The sequence below is a fragment of the Drosophila eugracilis genome, unplaced genomic scaffold (assembly GCF_018153835.1).
Source record: "Drosophila eugracilis isolate 14026-0451.02 unplaced genomic scaffold, ASM1815383v1 contig_1765, whole genome shotgun sequence".
NCBI classification, from domain to species: Eukaryota; Metazoa; Arthropoda; class Insecta; order Diptera; family Drosophilidae; genus Drosophila; species Drosophila eugracilis.
This window is the reverse complement of record NW_024572605.1, coordinates 4,635,113-4,657,308: the sequence shown is the minus strand read 5'-3', so window position 1 is coordinate 4,657,308 and position 22,196 is coordinate 4,635,113. Positions and strand designations below refer to the sequence as shown.

At 42.5% G+C, this 22,196-nt stretch overlaps 2 protein-coding genes across 4 annotated transcripts in view; one reads left to right on the top strand and one right to left on the bottom strand.

The window, feature by feature from the left end:
- Positions 1–4,242: 4,242 nt before the first annotated feature.
- On the top strand, positions 4,243–14,948 carry LOC108113427 (UNC93-like protein). Of its 2 annotated transcripts, none has more exons than XM_017223988.2 (6): positions 4,243–4,276; positions 12,283–12,674; positions 13,414–13,959; positions 14,025–14,452; positions 14,510–14,672; positions 14,734–14,948. In XM_017223988.2, the coding sequence occupies exons 1-6, from the start codon at positions 4,265–4,267 to the stop codon at positions 14,798–14,800; spliced, it is 1,608 nt and encodes a 535-aa protein (XP_017079477.1). In that variant the 5' UTR covers positions 4,243–4,264; the 3' UTR covers positions 14,801–14,948. The 2 variants fall into 2 exon arrangements, with proteins under 2 accessions (XP_017079477.1, XP_017079486.1); XM_017223997.2 differs by lacking the exon at positions 4,243–4,276 and adding an exon at positions 4,650–4,769.
- Positions 14,949–15,029: 81 nt separating this feature from the next.
- Positions 15,030–22,196, bottom strand: part of LOC108113412 (alpha-protein kinase 1) — a 69,270-nt gene continuing 62,103 nt past the window's right edge. The window contains exons 4-11 of one of the 2 annotated variants that reach the window (XM_017223969.2): positions 21,602–22,177; positions 19,962–21,237; positions 19,672–19,907; positions 17,628–17,808; positions 16,862–16,918; positions 16,348–16,431; positions 16,094–16,242; positions 15,030–16,017 (exon numbers count right to left, since the gene is read on the bottom strand). In XM_017223969.2, the coding sequence (XP_017079458.1) occupies positions 15,893–16,017; positions 16,094–16,242; positions 16,348–16,431; positions 16,862–16,918; positions 17,628–17,808; positions 19,672–19,907; positions 19,962–21,237; positions 21,602–22,177 (2,684 nt within the window). In that variant the 3' untranslated portion in view covers positions 15,030–15,892. The remainder of the gene's footprint in view (positions 16,018–16,093; positions 16,243–16,347; positions 16,432–16,861; positions 16,919–17,627; positions 17,809–19,671; positions 19,908–19,961; positions 21,238–21,601; positions 22,178–22,196) is intronic. The other variant, XM_017223977.2, reaches the window with a different exon arrangement.

The window sequence follows — 22,196 nt, the reverse complement described above, 5'->3', positions numbered from 1 at the left end:
CCAAGTCGATTGGTCAGCCGGCAGTAAAATGCCGCTGCATGTGCGGATATAGAAATCAAATTAAATCACGTTTAAATGGGGCACTAAAACGAAGGTTTTTATGAAGTCAGCCAGATTAAAGATTTTCCCTCCGATCAATTTCCATTCCGAATCGGTATTGAACCATTTTCACCCTCTAATTAATGCTAATTAGCTGAGTTTGTGTACTTTGTCGCGGAATTGAAGTTTTTAAGCTGTAAGCAGTATCAGCGAATGCCTTTGTCTGTTTAAGCCCCCTAGATTTCGTTATTCAGGACACTCTGCCATTCATCGCAGCTCATTAGTTGCCCTCGGCAGCAAATTAAACTGGCCAACAACGGTGGCCAAAAGTCGATTTTCCATTCATCTTCGTTTCATTATGTTCCTGGCGAACAGTAGATAACCCAGAGCCACCCGACCCTCCTCTCCCTCCCCGAAAAGGGCCTTCCATTGACAAATTTATTTATTAACATTCGAGTTCATTAAACCAAAAACAGCAACAGCAGCAGCTTGGCCCGACTCAGCTGGCTTTCACACGCTTGGCTGGAAGTTTTTCTTGGCCAGGCGCATAAATCACTTGGCCGTCGATGGATCCTTGAATCTGGCCATCTTTTTCGGGACGGGGCTCTATCATTTTCGGGGTACTCTCAGAGAAGAAACTTTTCCGAGGATACCCTCTGCTTCCCCGCCCACTAACCAAACAAAGTAGTTTTTAAAGCTCCTACGGAAATTCTTTGTTGAGGGGCCACAACAACAACAGCAACAACAACAGACACACGCGGTTCGCTTAATCCATAAAGATTTATTTGTCGGGCTCTGCAGAACAAACAGATTTTCCCTTGCCTTCTTCTTCTCGATTGGCCAAAAGTTTTTTAATTAAATTTCCACCAAATGGTGGGTGTATGTCTGTAAGAGCATTGGAACATGTTAAAGTTTTTTCCCACCAAACCTAAAGTCGGCCTTAATAATCTAATTAAAGGAGTTCCGGCTTGTCATCCGCCCAGGATGACTCTGCTGGATTTAAGTTTAAATTTGGAAATGCTTACAGCGGAATTTTCAATTAGTTTTTGTACACTTAATTGCATTTATCGTGGACCTTTAATAATATATTTTACACACGGCAAAGCAGAGGACAGAGCACAAATTCTTTGATGAAATTTTTTGGCTAAAAGCAAAATGATGTAAGCGAGGCGAATTGCATTTTATGTAGCATGTATTTTATTTTTGGGGCCATATAAAATCCAAGGGCCCGGCTATTTTCATTGTTGAAAAACATTTTGGAGTTTAATTAACTGAGTGAGAAACCGGTTTGTACTATCCATAGTTGAGCCCAACTAACAATGTCGTTAGCAATTACATCTGATTGGAGGTACATTTGAATTATGTATGAATGTTTGATTGGCAGGTGAACTTTACCATTCGGAGTCCAACCAAATTGGAAACTAGACCCTGGGCAGTTGAGGGAAATGGCAGATGCGCATAATTGGAGTGCCATTATTTGTGTAATGGACAGGTTCATTAGCAAGCTGAACATAATGCTACAAGGTTGGACAAATTAATGGATCGGAATTGCAGAGTGTTATGCACATGCAATGGAAGGATTAAACACAGGCTATAGCAGATATTTGATTTGAATAAATGAAGGGTTGTCATGATAAATGCTGAGAATTTATAACATTAATCAAATTAAAATATTATTATTAATTGGGAATTTTGTACTTATTTGCACTTAAATTGATTACCTATAAGGGGCCTGCCTTCCTGCCAGTTATGGCCTCGCCCATAAATCCATACATAAATTAATTTTCAAATAATGCATTGTATTTTACTTTGCCTGAATTATATTTCAATCTGGCTTTATATTATTGTAATTAACCTGATTGTCCACCCATACATATTCGCCATTATTCCAGCTCAAGTAATTTGATAATTGTTTTACGTCACAATAAATTCACTGCACTTAATTCTGAATGTTTGCTGCCGTCGAGAGGCAATGGAATGTGTTTATATCAGCTTTAAGCTTTAAGGTTTGTTTAAACAAAATGTTTGTTTGGATTTTATTGCGAAATATATGTTAGAATATAACATAATTGAAGTTAGTTTTGTCTTTGTAGGAGTTTATAATGTTTAAGTCGCAAATCTGCTAAACATTTTTGGAGATCGAAGTGCACTTGAATAAATTTCCCAAATTTACTTTTAATTGTTATTTTGAAAATTAATTACTTTTTATTATTAGTAAAATTTTAATATATTTTAAATGGCACAGTTTTTCTGACATATCTTAAGTACACTAAAAATTAGTCAAAAGCTTTGTCCCAAAAATAAGGTTCTTGTATCAGCTAAGCAAGCTTTTCAAATTGGAGGCTATGTTAAGTGCACGAAAACTGTTCGAAGCAACAGTTACTGTTATGACTTTGAATATTCCATAGGTTTGTATGAATTCTAAACCTCATAAAATTAAAAACGTTAACTTTTTCGAATCCTTTGAAGTCTAAATATATGCTCTTCTATATATCTTTCTTTCTGTGATCAAGTACAGTCACCAAAGTATAAAACCCAAACTTAACTTCAAACCTAGAACCCATTGTAACCTACCTAAAACTACTATTTAAATCAAAGTTGAAACCTTTAAAAACACTTCTAATTTATCAACCATTAATAATAACTGCCGATAAAAGGGCAGTTGGGGATTATGCCGATGACCCATTCAATTAGTTTAATGAGCCGCGAAATAAACAGAAACGTTGGAATGCAAATGTTGTGAAAATGAAAATGAAAATAAACCATAAAATCGTTTCATTGCTTCTAACGAACAAGATGAATGCTTGCAGCGGATAAATAAACAGCTGCAACAACATAATGTTTATTATTTTATTTATTTTAATTGCCGCCAGCAGTGTTGAATGGCCAACGTAATTATTCAGTGGCTTAGAAACGAGCATCTATTAATTATAAAAACTAATTGGTGGTGATATCCTCGGAAATTGTTTTGGTCAACGAATTAAAGAAACAATTTATGCAATTTTGATTTTTCCAATTAAAATGTTTAATGAAAAAGATCCTCTTTAGTATATATTTGTTTTACACTCGTTAAGTGACATTATAAAAAGTTGTTAGGGAAACGTAATGAATAGTTTATGGCAAGAATCAGAACATTAATAACATCTACTAAGTAATGTTAAGCCTTAAATCAGTTAAGCCACCAACTTGACTCTGCAAAATTGCATTTCATGCCACAACATCAATGTCAATAGCCGCACTATTACGAATCGAAGTCGATTCTGTTGACACTTAATGACATGAGTTACATCTATTATTCAGATGGCAAAAGTGTCAACTCAGGTTGTTGGTAGAAATGAGAGTAGATTGGAGTGACCGTGAGCCAGATTTGCCAGCTTGCAGAACAGAAATATTGCCTGTGGCCAAATGGTCGATTGGTCGTTTGGTCGTTTGGTCGAGTGAAAGGTGTCAGCCAACTCTGGAGTACGAGTACGTGATTTTAATACTTGGCCAAAAACCAACACCACTGGCCACAAGCTCACATGGACCACGAAACCGGGCTAATGTTTGGATTTCGGTTCTCTAGCTGCGGGCCCATAAGCGGCTTATGCAAAAATCGCAATTCGGGGTTGGCTGGGATCGATTTTAAATCGAGTGTATCACTTGCCCGGTGGTTTGCAGGGCAAGCAGCTAAAATAAACAAAAACAGAAAATAAATAACAGAATTTAAACCAGTTTTTTTAGTTGAGGTGACGCATCGAGGGAATTTACCTGTTGAACTTCCCCCGATTCCCTGGACTTGGTTTATGACTACCATTTCGGGTATCAACTAATTGACAGTCTGCGGTTGTTGTGTAATTAGCATTACAATAATTTAAGCAAATCAGAGCAGGGAATATTACAAATGATTGATTTCAATGCTTGATTGGTGGGTCATGTATCTCAAATTTTATCTCCACACACTTACCACACCTTGTTTCCTTATCGAATCTTATCTATAAGGAGAAGAGACTGTCTAATCGAGGCACGAGTTCGTTGCTTTTCAGTTCAGTTTGGACCACATTAATAACAACTGCCAAAGGCACATGTTTAACACTTAACAAACAGTTCCACAGCCACAACGCGATGAAAAGTTAATTAATGTATCTGCTTAAAGACAACCGACTATCTAAATCGAATCGAGAGTGTTTGTCGTTCATTACACTTCCTCGAAATGCAAAACGAGGTTCATTAGCTCGTCGTCGTCATGAATCAGTGGGTAAGCAGTGTAGTTAACAGCGACAACGGGGCGTATGATTAATAATAATTATTGAATTTCTGGCAAGCAATGAAGATGCCATCGCTTTTGGTGGTCAACCGCAGATTTGCGGCTAACTTGGCTGCGGTAGTAGAACCTTGACACGCCTCCATTGGCGTCACGTTTCTTGTAAGGCAACTATATAGATGTATATATATCCCATATCGAAGGCGATTTTAAGCATCTGAAATGTCGGATTTATGCAAATCGAGCGGCATCAAACCGAGAGCGGAGAGCTCAAACCTGTTGCTGCTGTCGCATTCATTTCATTTCCATTCCATTTCATATTTAGAAGTCCGCCGTCCGAGATTTAAGTTTAGTTTTAATTGCGCTCGTAAACGGTCCAGTTCGCTTCGTTCGATCACTTGCCCATCTAAATTTCAAATTCCCCTTTTTCGGGCATTCTTACGACTCAAATTTATACGATTTAATTTGAAATTAAGATTAAATTCAGGTAAAATTTGGTGCCTTTCAGTGATGGTTAATTCATTTTCCGCGAAGTGTTGTTAAAATACGGAAAATGTTTTTCGCAATATTTACAGCGGACACATATATCATAAATAAAAGTGAATAGCTCGACAGTGGGTTTAATTAAAAGTCATGAAGTGAACAGTCAATAAGAAAAATAACCATCAAATATTGCTATAACCAAGAAACGTCAGTAAATACAAAATTAATCAGTCAGGTGTAGCCTCATTCGCTGTATCGACTAAGGAATGCCCAATATGGCAGAAGGTGTAACAAGGCATTTCCACTCAGAATGCGTGAACTCGTTTGTGTTTTTACTGATTTTCATTAGCTTGTATTCAACATTCCTTATTTGTCAAATTCTTTTGATCAATTTAATCTGAATTTATTGGATTCCTCGAATTAATTGTAGGCAGAAATAAAATCTGATTTCGATTTTAAATAACCGATTTCCGCGCGAGTTGAGGACAAAAAGAGTTCCTTTTTTCATAAATGAATTATGTTCGGAAGGATAAAAATCCGGTTCCTTCGGCCGTAATTAACCACATATTGATTCCATTGGCTTCCAGCTTGTCTTTCCCTCCGGCTTTATCCATCCACCGTTCGATTTCCCGGCCAGTTTTCCGCCGCGCGTAGTGGCGGTCAAACATTTTCACGAATCGAAACGTAACCGTAGGCAAAAACCTTTTTGCGAAAAGGGAAAAATATTGAACAGAAAATGTCTATAGAAATGGCATTTTATGTTAATTAAAATGCTGCCGGAAAGTGCTACTGAATGTTGGTGAAAAGCTTAATTTACTTGCCATCATAAAAAGGCCATAACAGGAATTGGAATTTCCCAGCTAGGAACTAAATTATAGGTTTTTTTTAATGTATTCTATTTACTAATTAAGAACCTACTAAAAGGTTTAAACACTTTAAAGATAATAAATCTCAAGCTAAACACGTGCCTTGTTAACTAAAAGCTGATTTTGCTTAATTTGTTAATCAGATTAACAGCTTTTAATTCGGCCTCTACTTAACAGTAATTCCTAATTAAGTCTGGGATAATTTTAATAATTGCAATTAAAGGAATTATCCTAGACACTAATTGGCTTTTACTAATTTCAATTTCCATGTCCAACAAATACAACTAAATTACGACTTGGTTTATTAATTAAAATATAGAACGCCAGCAGGTTTTGAAATAGCTTTCCCACCGCATTTCCCTCGAATTTTTTTCTATTTGCTCTGTCCTGAGCGGAAAACTTATTAAAATACTCGGCGGAAGCGTGAAATTGCGAGGCCAGCACACACGATGCGTGGGTGGTAATGTGGGTGGAAGTGGGTTGCAGCTGAAATGTGTGTAAGTGGGCGGATGTGGGACAGAGTGGGTGATTCCCCCGCATTACTGCAACTGATTGTTGGCGGCCAGACAATGCAGCTTCTGCCAACTAACCTAACTTCGCTCATCAGCGTTTTCAGCGTGCAGCATGTGGCACATACTCGTATTTATGTTATCGTTTTGTTAGTCAAATAAATTATGGTGAATGTCGTTTTCGAGCAGGGCGTCGCTGCTCAGTTGGCATAAATTGAATTTGCAAACTATACACCCACAAACACAGAGACAAAGATGGAGCCATAATATCGTGTTTAACTTGCCCAGCGAAACGTGAGAATGTTAGGGGGCATGGGACAGAGGCAGAGACGGAGTTAGAAGTGGAAATCATAGAGAAAATTGCATCATCAAAGCAGCAGCAGCAGCAGAACTTCCCATTTGCATTTCATGTTGATCGTGCATATTTTACCATTAATACCTTAGTACCCAACCCTTCGATTGGCATTCTCCCTGCTTGTGGTTCTCAGTTGCCACAGAATTGGCATTTGGCTGCTTCGGAATTTCAGTTTATTATTAATTGCATTCTAAACTTATGGGAAATGGAAACCAGATTGACTTTCCCAGCCAGATAACTCTACACGGAAGATACTAGCTTGCCGCCAAACAATCAAAATGGTTGATAATTTAGGTCACAAACTCTTTGGTTTTGGGCTAATTATAATCATAATGCAGGTGCTATGAAAATGTTAGCAAACTAAGACCTTGTCTGGGCTTGCCAACTTTCAAAATTGATAAACAGATTATTCAAATCAGTCATTGTTAATTATTAAATTTGATAGAATTATAAAGCTGCTAAGACTGGGAAGTAGATCTATTCGAATGAATATTTTAAATAATTTAATATACTTAAGCCAAGAGCCATAAATCTCTCTCTCTGTGCACTCAAGAACTTAAGCTATAAACTTTCACACACAAATTAAGTCTCAGAAATGCTGTAATTCGATTTGCATACATACCGGGCCGAAAAAGCGTACTATTTACACTTGATTACAAAGTTAACAACACGCCCTCAAACGCAACTGCCGGAAAAGTGGAAAATCGAGCACATCCAACAAGTGCACACACACACACACTCGCAGATACAGACATAAAGTGCAGCAAGCGAACGGAAAACGCACTCACACAGTAGCGCCAAAAGACAAGGCTGGCGGAAAAGGGCGGCAAAGCGGAAGTGGGCGGCATGGAGGCGGCAAAGCGGAAATGAGCGGCAAACACGCAGTCCCAAGAGCCTCACAAGTCCTACCGATGAAAACGTGAATAAATATTTAAAGATTGTCGTACGCACTCGGAAGGCAGAAAGTGCATCACGGGGTCAGGACTTGACATTTAGCCCCGGCGCAGAGTTATTGGCCACATACCCCCAGCTTATGTGTGTGTGCCAGTGCCAGTGCCACTTCATTTCCGTTTCCGTGCACTTTAGAACTGCGTTATGAGTGCTTCCCACCTGGCTTTCTCCGCTTTTGTGATTTGTACATTGTTGCCTCGGCATCTGTAAAGCCGAACTGTAAAGCGTGGAAATTAGTTGAGGGCGTCGAAGGCTAAGAAGCCCAAAGTTTTAGCCAGCTGCATAAATGTGGCCACAATGTTGCAGCTGTGATGGGTAGAGCTTTGGCAGGATCAAGACTTATGCAACATCAATGGAGATTACATTGGGAAAAAGTATTAGACTAAGCGGTTCGTAGCACCCTTGTTAGTAAAGTTAGTTGCAAATTAAAGTACTAAAGGAATATATCTTTGGGTACTCGTATACAAGTGCCTTTTGGTCAAAGATTTTTAAAATTGTCCTGAAATCATCTTACTCAGACCCTTCACAGCCAACCCACTAACCAATTAAAGGCGGCATATTTATTTTCAATTTCTGGCCAAGCTAAATTTATCGGCCATCTCGTTGAGTTGGCCATCAATCAAACTGATGGATGCCTCAATATTCTTATCAATGGGCTATCAGCTGAATCAGTAACTGACTCCCCTGTTAACCAGAGACTCTCTTAAGCTGTTAATAAAAGTGAATCTGGTAAACAGGGGAAATTTTAACAGCACTGTTAGTTAACGAAATCACAGCAGGCGCATGTTATGTTAAGTTATTAAAGTGAAAGTAGAAATGATTTGATTGAACAGGGACGGATATATATATATGTATAGAGTAAGAGGGGTGGCGAATTCAGCCCACCGCCGTTGTTATTATTGTCATTTTTATTGGTCCCGAACTTCCGCTGGAGTAATGAAAACGTTTACGTTTGCATTACGCCGCTGTGCGTATTTTTATATGGCCAAAATTTTAGGCCAAACTTTTGACGCACTCGTCCACATAAAACCCAATGTCGCGTCGGAGTAACGGGGGCCATCGTTTAGTCGGTATGGGGTTTTCCGGGGGGTTTCACCCATATTTCAGCCATAAAAAATACTGGATGACATTATACATTTATGATTGACAGCCTGCCGGATTGATTTTTGTATGTCTGCCATGAGTGTTTAATAGTATTTAAGGAATTTACTGACTTAAAGCAACTCGTTCCATTGGTTCATTATGACAGAAATCATATGAATTATGGCCTATTCAGCATATCGGTAAAATAATGGCCACATTCCCATTGTTTCCATTTTCCATTCTTCTCTGATTATGGTCAATAGGAAGTGCTATATTGGTCGTGATTCAACAATCAGGAGATTGGTTGATTGAGTGGGAATGCGAGTTGGATTCCATTCATTCTTTTTCTCTATCAGTAGGACTTCTGGCATTCCTCATTTCTAATTAAGGTAATCGGTTTAGAAACCTTCTCTAGGTTATCCCTACGAAGGATTCGGGATTTCAGCAGTTTATACTAATTTCATTTTTGGGGGCTTTATCCAGCTAGATTCCCCATGCACGGTCGTAAAACAATTTCTTCCCCGGCCCATAAGTGGGCCATAAAAATATTTCCTGCCCGGCGGCATGGCAAGATTTATGTACCTACCGCGACGGCCGGGCATTAATACTGTATTTCATTTTTGGCCAAGCGGTGTATATACCTCTATCTCCGACTGGCAAACTTTGCCGCACTTTCATATTCCACTTCTTTGTTGCATTTTTGCCGAGGCAACATGGGGCGTAAAGATCGACGGACACAATAGTTTCGCATCCCGTGGACTCGCTGCATTGTTAACCCTTTGAGGGCGTCATAAAAGCCAGGTAGTGTGCCAAAACGTCAAAGGGACTTCATTGTATTGAAACCTATTGCTTTGGATTGCTATCCACGGGTATCACATAGTTTACGACAGCATCAAATCAAAGCCTGTCATTGCATTCCCCAACATCCATTGTTCTGCGAATGTCAAAGGTTTCGGGACCAATACTTTCAATCTCAAATTGCTGCCTTGTGTTAGCGAAGTTTTCTGTTTTTCTTTTCCGGAAGAAAAACACTCATTTAGGCATTTTGGTCGGCATGCTGCCTAATTAACAGGCAAAACTCCAGACTCCGCCGCCACATAATTGATCTAAAGTTAATTGCGAGGCATTAATGCCTGACGAGGCCAACATGTGCGGCTAAGTGCCAAGTTATTCCGGCCAGGATTCTGTTGTATTTATTTGCTGTGTGTCAGCGCCATAAGTCAATCTTTTTGTTTGCCCCAAATCTACAACACACCCACACATATATTTGAGAGAGTTTTCCCTTTTTTTTGGCTAGTGATTGATTAGTTTTGGATGGGCAAAAGGTGCGTAGACGGGGAGGTGGCTGCTCCTTTTCTGTGCAAACAAGAACCTCAACACATGCCAGAGTCGATTTATCAAATCTAAACAAATGTAAAACAAAGTTGAGGGAAAGCAAATTGAAGTTTTGAGCGAGAGATTTATGGGCCAGGCATCTATTCACTTGGAATATATGTAAATAATATATATAATTTTGTAACACTTTCACCATTCAGTTGAGTGACTGCCCCGTCTGCCGTCTGTTGGGTAATAATTTAACTAAATTACTGGTCAGCCACATAAAACAGAACTCAGGAATCATTGTTATCAGGCCCAGCCCAGTGGGCGACGACTCTGGCATTTTATATAAAGCCGGAATGGTCTTTAACGAGCCAGCCAACATCATGTCCTGGGGCCAGCTACTGTTTAATGCTTTGGAGTCCTTTGAAGGATCGCAATGCCGAAGGACGGGGTGTGTTGTGCATAAAAAACAAATGGCTGGCCATTTCGGTTGCGCCCATTTTGATGATTATGCCAGATTTTCATTTAGATGATGAACGATGATGCTCCTCGTTGACCCACCATTAGGTGGAATTTTCTATTGGCCTTCCCTGGCTGTCAACAAGCCATTGAGAGTTCACTTTTTATAGGGCCAAGTTTCAAAATTTTTAGTCACTCTTCCTGTATGTCTGTTGGGAAGCTGATAAAGACTTTGTCATGGCTAACTGCATGTCCCTCAGATTTCTGAATTATGAGGAATTGCACTCCACACTGACCTATTATGCATGCAATCCTCTGGTTCTCGTTCAACACTGCGTATGATGAATGTTTAACGTGGTAGAGTAGCAGTACTTGGGTAATTGCTTTTACAACTGATTTACGGCATTCGATTTCGATGGAGGAGCGCCTATTAAAATCGATGGTTGGGCTAATTGACGAACTCAACTTTTGGCCAATTAATTTGGCCACGCTTCACGTAACGCCGCAAGGTATGCAAAATCAATTTCCACTTCAAAACCCAGTGGAAAGGGGGAGCGGGGGAGGCCTAACATTTCAATCGGTTTTGTGTACAGCCAGCGATTTACATTAAGTCAAGACAATACCCGGAGGTGCGAAGACGGGGGGTGTGAAGCCACTCAGAAGTTGGCAAACAAACCTTTAACTTTGTATCAAAGGTGTAAAATTTCATAAAGTGTCGTTGGCACAGGGCCCCGAAAATCAAATGCAAACAAAGTCAGTGAAACGGTTTCTGAGCTCTTCGCGCTGTTTTTCAGTCATCCACCCACGTTTTTTGGGGCGTAGACAGGCATAAATTCTTCTTGGATGCCAGACGGAGTTCGTGCTGTGAGGCAGCCTAAAGGATTATAAGTTGGCGAAAGTGTCCTTGAGGCAGAAGCAGCCAGCACCCCCAAGACTTCTCGGGATATATGTGGGTTTATATAATATATATGTGTGTATGTGTGTGTGGGCGTGGCAGAAGCATTGGAATCAGGCTTATTGCCCAAATAGCAAAACCCAAAGCCTCGAAAATGTATGGCCGAGACGGAAAGCGATATGAATAACTTAAAGCTGAAGTTGAGTGAGCAATCAAAGCGGCGGGCGGTCTACGAAGGGTTCGAATGGGTTGGAAATTGGCATATCAAAGCTCCTGAATGCCGAATCTCTCACAGGGATTTCAACCGTTCTCCCTTCCACAATAAATAAGACATTTTCTGTTGCAACAGCCAACAAAGTGCAATTTCAATTAGTCCCAGGCCATGACATTGTCAGTAAAGAGGCCCGCATGCAGATCCTGGGAAGAATGATTAGACAATTCATTGTGGTAGGCTAGAGGCTGACGTATTGCGACTTCTAGATACCATCTAGGAACTAATACCTTTAAGCTTTTAGTACTTACTAACTGAAAATGCAGTGATATTAAAGGTTTTAAAAACACAATAAGGTCAAGGCAGAGTACCTATTAAAAATATAATGTTCTAACTTTCTCACAAAACAAAAACATAAATATTCACCTTTCAAATTGTTTTACATTTATTTCCTGATTTAAATGCAGTAATAGAATTACAAGCTTAACCTTAGAGATTAGCATAAAATGTTGCTTAACCTCATTTTATGGCATATAAGATTAGTTTGTAGTTACAAAAAATAATAAACAAATAAAATAAAATAAAGAGACTTCTACTAGGAAGTAGAAAAGCAGAAAAGTTCTTAAAACTCTACACAGGCTTAAATAACTTCGAAGTGAACAATAACTCGGAGTGGAAAATAACATGAACCTGTTTTTGGCAACGCTGTTAGCAAGCAACATGCTGCACCATCTGCTACCATTTTTATCTTTCAATTGTCGAACTTTAAAAGGCCATGCCCATGTCCCTGGACAGTCTGGTCCATATGCCTGCATTCAGCTGGATTTTGCTAACAGAATACCAAACGAGCGCTATTGTTTTCTTTCAGGGCCTGCTGACCCCTGACCCCGCTGTGGACATGGTTTACCCGAGTGACACGTCGGACGGCAACAACGAGGAGCTGGCTCTGGAATCCAGTGTTGCACATGGCAATATCAACGGCACTGGCAACGGCACTGGCAACACGCCTGGGACAACAACCACTCCAAATGGGGACAACAAAGTCAATCAGCGGCAATACGAGCCGCGCGAGCGCTTCATTATCACCAAAAACGTGGTCGTGATAGGCCTGGCCTTCATGATTCATTTCACGGCCTTTCACGGCACATCGAATCTGCAGAGTTCGGTGAATGCGGACAAAGCCCTAGGAACCACTACTCTGGCCGTCATCTACGGCTCGCTGATACTGTCCAATATCTTCCTGCCGATGACCGTGATTAGGTGAGTGGACAATTGTCATGGGATGGGATATAGTCAATTGTTTCTACCACAAATATATCAGAATCCTTTTTATTTTTAACCCATTCTAAACTGACTTTAGTCCGTAGTTAACCATGTTCCACAAGACAGATGGCTTTGAGAACACTCGAAAGAGTACTTCAATTTAGCCTCTTAGCATAATTGCCAATTTTTGTTTCGCATTTCTTTTGTCTCGCGAGAGGGTGAAGCTCATTTCGCGACGTGTGGCATGCCATAAAAGTTTCGGTGATTGTCTGGCGGCGTTTTTTATGGCGTTTTTATGCAGATGTGACAACGCCAAAAGCGCAGTCAGCAGACGCCCCAAAAGTGTGTGGCTGTGTGTCTGTGTGACTCCAAGCGCATTTGGCTGTAAAAATGTCAACAGGAAGTCCTTGGATTAGCAGTGGTCCCTTTGTATCCCTATTTCCCAAATCTATCCCGTTTCGGGGCTGGACCCGACCCACCCACGTCTGACATTTAAACAAATCGCTAATTTATAGCGAGCCTCGCTTCACTTGGCTTATTCGAGGCACGAACTGCTGGCTCAGGCAACTTTAATCAGTTAACTCGATTTATTTAGATTTATGGCCTTGGGCCCCGAAATAAATGACCGCCTGCTAAGCATGTGCCACTTGCCACTCGGCACTCACCCATCCTCTAGACTTTCCTATTTCTATTCCTAAATATTTTCTTCTATTTCTCCAATGTATTCCATCAACAGTTGGTTCGGCTGTCGGTTGACCATGGCTTTGGCTCTCTTCGCCTACATGCCCTACATAGCCGCCCAGTTCTATCCGAGATTCGAGACCCTAATCCCGGCTGCCTTAATGGTGGGTTTCGGCGGCGGGCCACTGTGGTGCTCAAAGTGCACCTACCTCTCCACGGTTTCGGAGGCACTTACCCAAGTGCGGGGAAACAAGTCACGCAAGGATGTGAACACAGTCAAGTTTTTTGGGCTCTTCTTCATCTTCTACCAGATGGCCCAGGTGTGGGGAAACCTGATCTCCTCATCGGTTTTGACTCTCAGCGCCCCTGCCTCGCAATCCCCTGCGAATGAAACTTTCGAAATGGAACTGCAGCGAGAGCTGGAGAGGCAGAAGGTTGCCGAGTTGTGTGGTGCTAACTTTTGTCCCGGAGTGGGGGCAGAGGCCAATCCCAACCTGGTGCCACCAGCTCCTGAACAAATCCAGTTGCTTAATTCCATCTTCCTCACCTGTATGGCAGCTGCGGTGGTCATGATGATCTTCGGCGTCAGCTCCCTAAAGCGGTAAGTTACTATTTGCTTTTAAATTGATTTATTTTATTTCTTATCCATATATCAATGATCCCCAGCTATGGAGTCAAGCGCGGAGACACTGGCGATGGCATGTCGGGGCTCAAGCTCCTCACGGTGACCATAAATCTGCTGCGCAAGCGTCGTCAGATCCTGATGCTGCCCATCACAATGTTCATTGGCCTGGAAGAGGCCTTCCTAGCCGTAGACTTCACCCGATCATTTGTGGCTTGCGGTTGGGGAATCTCGAGGATCGGATTCGCCATGATCTGCTTTGGAGTAGCAAATGCAGTGGCTGCTGGAATTGCTGGTGCTTTAGTGGAGCGCATCGGACGAGTCACCCTGGCCGGACTTTGTGCTGTACTCAATCTCTGCCTGCTCACCTACATGTACAGCTGGGAGGCAAAGGAGGGTGATTACCTGAGCTACTGCACCTTTGCGGCGATTTGGGGAATCTGTGATGGAGTCTGGCTGGTTGTGGTCAATGGTTGGTGAATCCACTAAGTTTCAGCTTGAACTGGTCTTAAAGTTTACGTACTTGCAGCTTTTTATGGCATCCTATTTCCGAACCACCTGATTGCCGCTTATAGCAACTTTCGTTTATGGGAAAGCACCGGTTCGGTAATTGGCTATGTCATCAGTTCGCAGCTTTGTACTTCCACCAAGTTGGTGATTTTAATGGGAGTTATGTTGGTGGGCTGCGTGGGGTGAGTTTTCAGTTTGAATTTCTAGAATTTCGAAATAATGTTCCTTAATTTCCCTCAACAGATATGGCCTTATTGAATACCGCGTTTGGCAAAAGCAGAAGAACCTGGAGGTCATGCTAAGTGACTGATTGCGAAGTCAAAGCCAATCCATTTTCTTGCCATTTACATTTTTGACTCTGTTTTCCCAAATGAGAAGCAGAGATAGTTGCTCTATGTGATATTGCCAAATAATGTTAAGATTCCCACGTTACTTAATAAAACCAAGTGTTGTTTTAATTTTTTAAATAGTATTTTTTATTACAATCATTTAAATATTTGTTCAGTTGTAGCTGCTTTCTTGCTATGTACCATTTAAATTTCGTAGTTGAAATATTTGTTTTCGTTTCTTTTCCATCGTAATTTTTTAAATTGCTACATAATGTTGCTTAATCTAAACACTTGCTGTCTTTATAGCTTTCGCTTGCTTTTTGTTCATTTTCATTCTGAGTGCTACCATATAGAATTCTTCTTAGTTTTCGAGTCTGAACTGGCTAAATACTAGGGTTATAATTTGTTTTATAAATTGTTGAAATCAGATTCATTTCAGTATACAAGTTTAGCCAACGCATTAAATGCAAATATTTTTACTCATCGCTTACGAGCTGCTCTACAGAATTTCCTTAGACTGCGTTTCATACATAGATTTTGATGCAGTTTTCGTTTTTAAATGGTTTTTTAAACATTTAGTTATGTAATTTGTTACGTGGTATGAACTGGTTTCGCTTTTTAGTTTTCCTTTTATTTTATTTTATTTTTTTTTTCGTATTTCTTTTTGGAATGGCACATCAATGTGATAAAATTTGGCCTAAAACTGCACAAGTCTGCCTTCGGGACTTTAGACTACTTTTAGGCTATTTGGGATATGATAAGTGTTAAGTAATTACTTAGATGGCTAAATATTCAATTGGATTGGGTTCTTGGGTCTTGGGTTTCTGGTTTTCTTTTGTTTTGTTGTTGCTGTTGTTGTGGTTCGCTTGCGTAAGCCGATGTCCTTTGTAAATGCTATGACACACAGTATTACTTTACATGGCCTAACTGCTAAACTCTAGGGTGTTGTACAACTATCACACTGTAATAAACTCTCTCTCTCTCACGCACACACACTCTCTCATACACCCACACACATACACTTAGACACCTAGCTATATACATGGGCCAGCTATTTACAAGGGCCCCTGGCCCTATACCATCCCCTTGGACATCATGCGAACGGTGTTCTTCAGAGCCTGCCGCTTGTTGCAGAACCAAATCCTGATCACTTCGCGTTCGTAGCCCAGCTGATGAGCTAGTCCAGTGATTTCGGTGCCTGTATGGGTGAGGAGAATGAGATATCATAACTGTTCCTCGTACTTGACTTCTTGTAACTGAAAGTTACCACTCACCCGAAGGATGCGTATTCCGCTCGAAGTGCGCATTCAGCAGCTCCAGAGCTTGGGGGGTAAAGGATGTACGCCTCTTGCGCTTTTTCGAGGGCTCCACTCCTATATAGTCGGTGAGATGGTTCTGACCCGATTTGTAGCGGTTCCAGTGGCTAAATGGAAGAGATAAGAGAAGCACAAGTTAGTAAGGTCTTGTGGCGAAATGGCGCCCAACTTCGAGGGCAAAACGACGCGTGGAACTGCCTCCATACTCTCACCTCTCTTCGGCCTCCTTCATCCAGCGCTCCAGCACAGGCTTGATCTTCTGTGCGCTCTTTGGTGTGATGTCCAGCTTCTCGAACCTGCGGTTTTTGGAGTGAGTGAGGTTTGGTATGGGATTAGATCGTTTTTCAGGATCGCTCGATATGGCAGTACAACGCAAAAGAAACGTAACTAAAGTGCCAGGACATTGTCAATTAGCATTCTCTTTCGGTTTTTGGGTACGCTCTTTATTTTAATCGGTTCAATCGAGAAGTTTTCATTTCATTTCAGTTCGCGATGAGCTGCTGAAACTCTGCTCATTGGCAATGCCCTGGGCCAATTTTCTTTCTTTTTTTTTTTCAAAAGCGCATTTATGCAAATTAAACGTGAAACAAAAAGAAATACATGGCGAAATGAACAGGTTTAATGAGCCTTGCACTTTAGTTAGGTTTCTCTTGGACTGCACCACACACACACACACACACAGGACAGCATAGCACACCCACACCACCCTCAAGGAGGCACACATACATGTTCTGCTGCTGCGTCGATAGTTGAGCGGCGTACATCTGCGCAGCGAGTGCACTGCTTGCATTCGATAGTTGGCATTCGTTTACGATATTCGATTGTTGGCATTCGTTTACGATATTCGTTTTCGGTTTGCGGTGGGTGGCATTCGACATTCGATGTTGAGAGAGAGAGAGTTAGATAGAGTTGGCGTTTGAATCGAAAAAATAAAACAAATAAAATAAATAAAATTAATTTAGCATTTAATTGGTTTTGTTGTCTGTTTTTCGTGGTTAATTTAGCATTTTTAGATTTCGCTAGAAAATGTCCTGGCACTCTTCGAAAATCGGTTCCAGAAGTTTACGAAAAACAAATTAAGGGAAACATAAATATGTTGACTTAAGCAAAAAATATTGTTGAGAAAAATATAATGAAACACGTTTGCTAAATAGGGGAAAGGCAGCCAAAATGGTTTTCCTAAAGCTCATCAGTTTTCTTCAACACTTAACTTTCTCCTTGGAAAAATAAATACCAATTTCTAGAGTTTCTAAACCATTATGTAATAGTGTCTAAAAGTTAGCTTAAAGACGATTTTATACTTTTCAAAGTATACTTTTTGGTTGTTTTAGATATAACAATTTTAAGGGCAATGCTTCTATTTGACTTAAAGAAAAGACTATAAACTAGAAATATTGAAAATGTTTTCTTTAAGTTAAAAACATTTTAGTTAAATATACAAAACTGCTTAATTTTTTTAGAAACAAATAAAACTTGTCCATGCATATCTCACCTGCAAATGGCACTCTGGCTGTAGGCGGGTCCCTCGGTCACCGACAAGGCCTGTCCCACCTGGGTTTGGGTGAGTCCCAGCGACAGACGCCTCAGCTTGAAGGCCTTGGCGAACTCCTTGATCTCGTCCAGATCGATGCCATCCACCACATTGGTAGTGGCCTGGTTGATGGTGGGTTCATCTGAGTGAAGAGTTAGAAAAGAAGTCCGGTTAATGGAAAACTCAATATGTGACATAAAGACATTAAGTCTAACTAATAAATGCTAAATTAGCCCAGCTATCTGATGTCATTAGCCATGTAAATGACATCATAAATTGCAGCCGTGTCTTGGTCTTAATTACAGTTAATTGCGGTAATGGCAAAACATTATTACAGTGCAGCAGAGGTAAATTGATAAAGCACACAGCGAAGACACCTGCCAAGTTGTTCTTGTCTATTAGGCAAGTGCGAAACTCACGGCTTTTATCTGCCTAATTTGTTAGGAGGAAGACGCCTGAAGGATGCAAACTACTAGAGCAGAATTTTGATTTATTTATTAATGATATGCAAGAAGGGAAAGACAAGGGTCCCAGGCAGCAGCAGCAACAACAGGCAACAGCCAACGAACAACAGACAACAGCAGCCAGCAACTGCAACTTCAACGACAGCCTTGTGTTTTAGCGGTAATTAAGATGCGAGAATGGATTGGAGGCGAAGGATGTTTGGGTAAAGGAGCCACATCCACATCCATAGCAGTGGCATCCTTTTGCGGGCCGTAACTCAAGCTGTTGTCGCTGGCTGTTGTTGTTTGCTGCAGCGTTTGAAATATGTCATTAAATGCGGAAGACATCTTAAGTTTTTGTATGCGTCAATTAGTAGTAATTAAGCCGCATATTGTCTGCAATTTGTATGCGCAAACGATGCGATGTCGCAATCGAGACTGCTCGAGGTGGAAGCCATCCAATCCTGATGACTCTACTCTCTAATGGGCGCCAGGGGGCTAGCTTGCCTTGATTTCTTCTCTCTGCCAAAGGAGCTTGTGCTGATTGCATTTTTAATGCATCCAAAAGTTTCAATTAAGGCTTCAAGTCTTAGATCGAAATGGGTTGGAGGCGTATCTAATCAATATGCTCCTTTAACAAGGGAGTATCTTTCTCTATATATATGTAGATATAAAGTGTGCCCATAATCCGCTCTAAGCTAATCCCATCAACTCGGCTGACATGTCTTGGCCCCGAAACCTAATCCAATGCCAGATGCGAAGCGTGACAACGTCAACGCCGCTGCTAATTTGCCTAACACTTTCGGTTGACATCTCTCAACTTTGGGCAATGCATTCTCGTAAGTTTTGTTTAGCTGCTCCACCTAATCCCCATCTTCCCCGGAATGCTGCATCAATTATGAATCCCGCCCGTCGCCGGAAGAAGTCGTGTAAATGCACGGCGAAACTTTTCGCACACACGCCAAAAGACACCGGAAAATTTGTAGTTGCGGGTGGTAGGGGAAAATTTCAAGTTGATTTTCTTTTGGAAAATTACATAAAGTGCAGTCAACTTGTTAGAGCTTTTGGCATTGCCTTCAAAGTTAGCTCTCAACGAAAATTTCGTTAATTAATGTTGGCCAAAAAGTTGATTTTCGCCCCCCCTAACACGCCTTTGTGCGCATATCACTCATACGCTATGTTGCACACGAGTGTGCCTCTTAAAATATCAAATCATCGTCAGCTAGCTAGCGGACCCCAATTATACATGTACAACTGCGGAGGGCACTCGAATTTCAGGCCTCCGGCTCATTGGGATCATTACACGCTGAAGGATGCTTAGAACACTTTTGGGCATGGAAATTTGGGTTTGAAATTAATGCTAAGCTAGCTTGTGGGGCTTTAAAGTTGGGATTGCAAACCGTTTGAAAATGGGGATACTTTGATATCTTGCAATGAAAGGTTTTTTAGATTTTGTATTCCAAAGCGAATAATAAGTAATACTTTTAAAGTTAATTTTCATCATCAGCTTGCATCCCATCATTAAAGTATTCAAGTAGAAGAAAGAATCGATCTTTACTCACTCGGTGAATCCATGAGCAGGTCGTTGTCATTGTCGTTTCCGTTGGGCGACAGGTGTGGCGGCTCACTTCTGGACGAAGGACTCAATTTGAGGGGCTGCATATGGGAAATACTCGACGTGGAGGGGCCTGGACCAGGTGAATCATCACGTGGCGAGGCGGACGAGGCCCTCGTTGCCGTGGCCGTAGGTGCTCCCAGGGATTTCGTAATGGTCAGCTCGCCATTGGAGGCATTGAGTCTAAAAGGGCTTAGTTAGGAACAGGTAGGAAATTTTGAGCTGAGCTTGACACACCTGTTGATGCTGCTAAGTACATTGGCCGAAGCACTGGATCCCGTTACCGTGGGCGCTCCACAACTGCTGGTCGAAGTGGCCACTCCGGAACTGGGTCCATTGCCTAGATAATCCCGCTCCAGACGCGGTGAACCTCCCAGTGAGAGGGCGTGGCTCTGGGGCGAGTGGGTGCGGAACAGCGGGGAAGTGTAGCCTCTGTCGCTGATGCTGTTAGCCGCCGAACTTGAGGGAGCGGAATTGGGTGGCGAGAGTCGTCCGGAGGCCAAATTACCTCCATGGTGACCACCACCCGAACTGGACGAAACACTGGCCCTAGTAGCAGTCGCCGTTGGCGTGTGTGATCGCCTTTCGTGCCTCTCCTGGCGTTCCAGTCGCTCCAACCGTTCATGGCGCTCGTGATGCTGGCTCAGATTCATTCCGGTGCTTGTGGATCCACCACTTCCTCCCATCCTACCCTGCGGACTGTGCTTGGGTGATACCGTTGAAGATCCTCGCAAACTGTGCCCGAAATGATGGCGTGGCGGAGGCGCCGGTGGCGAGTTGCTGGCACTCAGCTCCAGTGGCTTGATGTCCATCTGCGGAGCAGTCAGCTCGTCAGGATGTCGCAGGCTGATTTGAGGCAGCGAGGAGGAAACCGCCGAAGTGGATTGCGGCTGCAGGTGGTGATGCAGGTGCGTCTGCGTCTCGGGCTTGATGTGCAGTTGCTGCTGCAGCAGGAAGGCGGCTCCGGGCGGCGGCGGAGGTGGTCCCTTAGTTGGCAATCCAGGACTTCCACCCGTGGGCGAACCAGCCGTTGGAGATCTCTCCGCTGACCGTCGCAGATCGGCAGCCAGGTGGGAGTGCGGCAGGTGACCAATGCCCAGGTGTTGCTCCCGTTCTCGTTCTCGTTCCCGCTCCCTCTCCCTTTCTCTTTCCCGCTGATGTTGCTGCACCTGCTGCTGCTGTTGCTGTTGCTGCTGCTGATGTGTGGCAGCTGCTGCAGCAAAGAGTTCTGGATGCAAAGCCGTCAGTAACTGCTGCACGCCCGTCGAGAAAAGATTAGGCTTGAGTAAATTCGTGGGTGTCTGGGCCAATTGAGGCAGGGCTGTGGCATGTTGCAGAGCGGCCAGTGAAGGTGGTAACAAGTCCCGTTGCTGCTCACGATGTTGCTGCTGCTGCTGCTGCTGTTGCTGTTGCTGGTAGCTTGCAAAGGCGCCGAATGCATTGGGCAGAAACTGCTCCGTGGTGGGGATCTGCGGACTCACCGGAATGGTGAGAATGGTCTGAACGGCAATGCCTGGAAATTGAGAAAAATTAAAGTTTAACTTAAAATGCTTAATGTTTTCTTATTTTAGTATCTTACTTAAGTATTTCTGTGATAAATAATGACCAAAATTCCTATGAAACACCAATTTTTATTTTAGTTTCTAGGGACGAACCTCTTTTTAGTCTTTTTCCCGCAAAAGATTACCGCGAATCCTTTTTTCCCCTCGTGCAGAGGAAATTGAAAGTTTCTCTAATCGCTTTATGAGCTCATGACCCCCAGCCATCCACGAGATGCTTTGAAAGTCAAACCAAGTCAACTATGTTATTGATACCCAGGACGAACAGACGAACAGACGGACAAGGGACAACCGTATAACCCTATAACACACACTCACCTTGGGCCGTGGGTATAAGCAGCTGGGCTCCCTGGACACCCTGCACCAGTTGGCCGGAGGCAAGAATCAGCTGAGGCATCTGGGCGCTCGCCGGCGGCGCCTGTAAAGTGGGCGGAGGCGAGGCGGTGGCTGCCGCCAGGACATTGGCCAGCGAAGAGGCGCTAAGGGGATGATGCGGCGAGCTGCTACTGCTGGGATTATCCGGCTGCTGCTGCTGCTGCTGTTGGGCGGAGTTGGAGCCAGAGTTGGTAGACGATCCGCCGGAGTTGTTGCCGGAACTACCGCCCTTGGCCGTCTTGCTCTTGCCACCATTATGAATGGGTGAGGATGGAGCTGGACCTCCAGCTGCTCCTGTGGTTCCTGCTGGCTCACCACCCACGCTGAGATTCAACGGCGAATTGAACACCGAGGCGGCTAATCCTTGAAGACTTGCCAGTGCAGCGGCCGTGGCGGGATGGTGATGATGATGCTGATGTCCATGATGCGGATGAGGATGCTGCTGCTGCTGTTGCTGCTGCTGCTGCTGTTGTAGCGTGGCCAAATTTTGTAATTTTTGCAAATTTATCATGTCTTGCACTGTGGGATTTTGAACAAG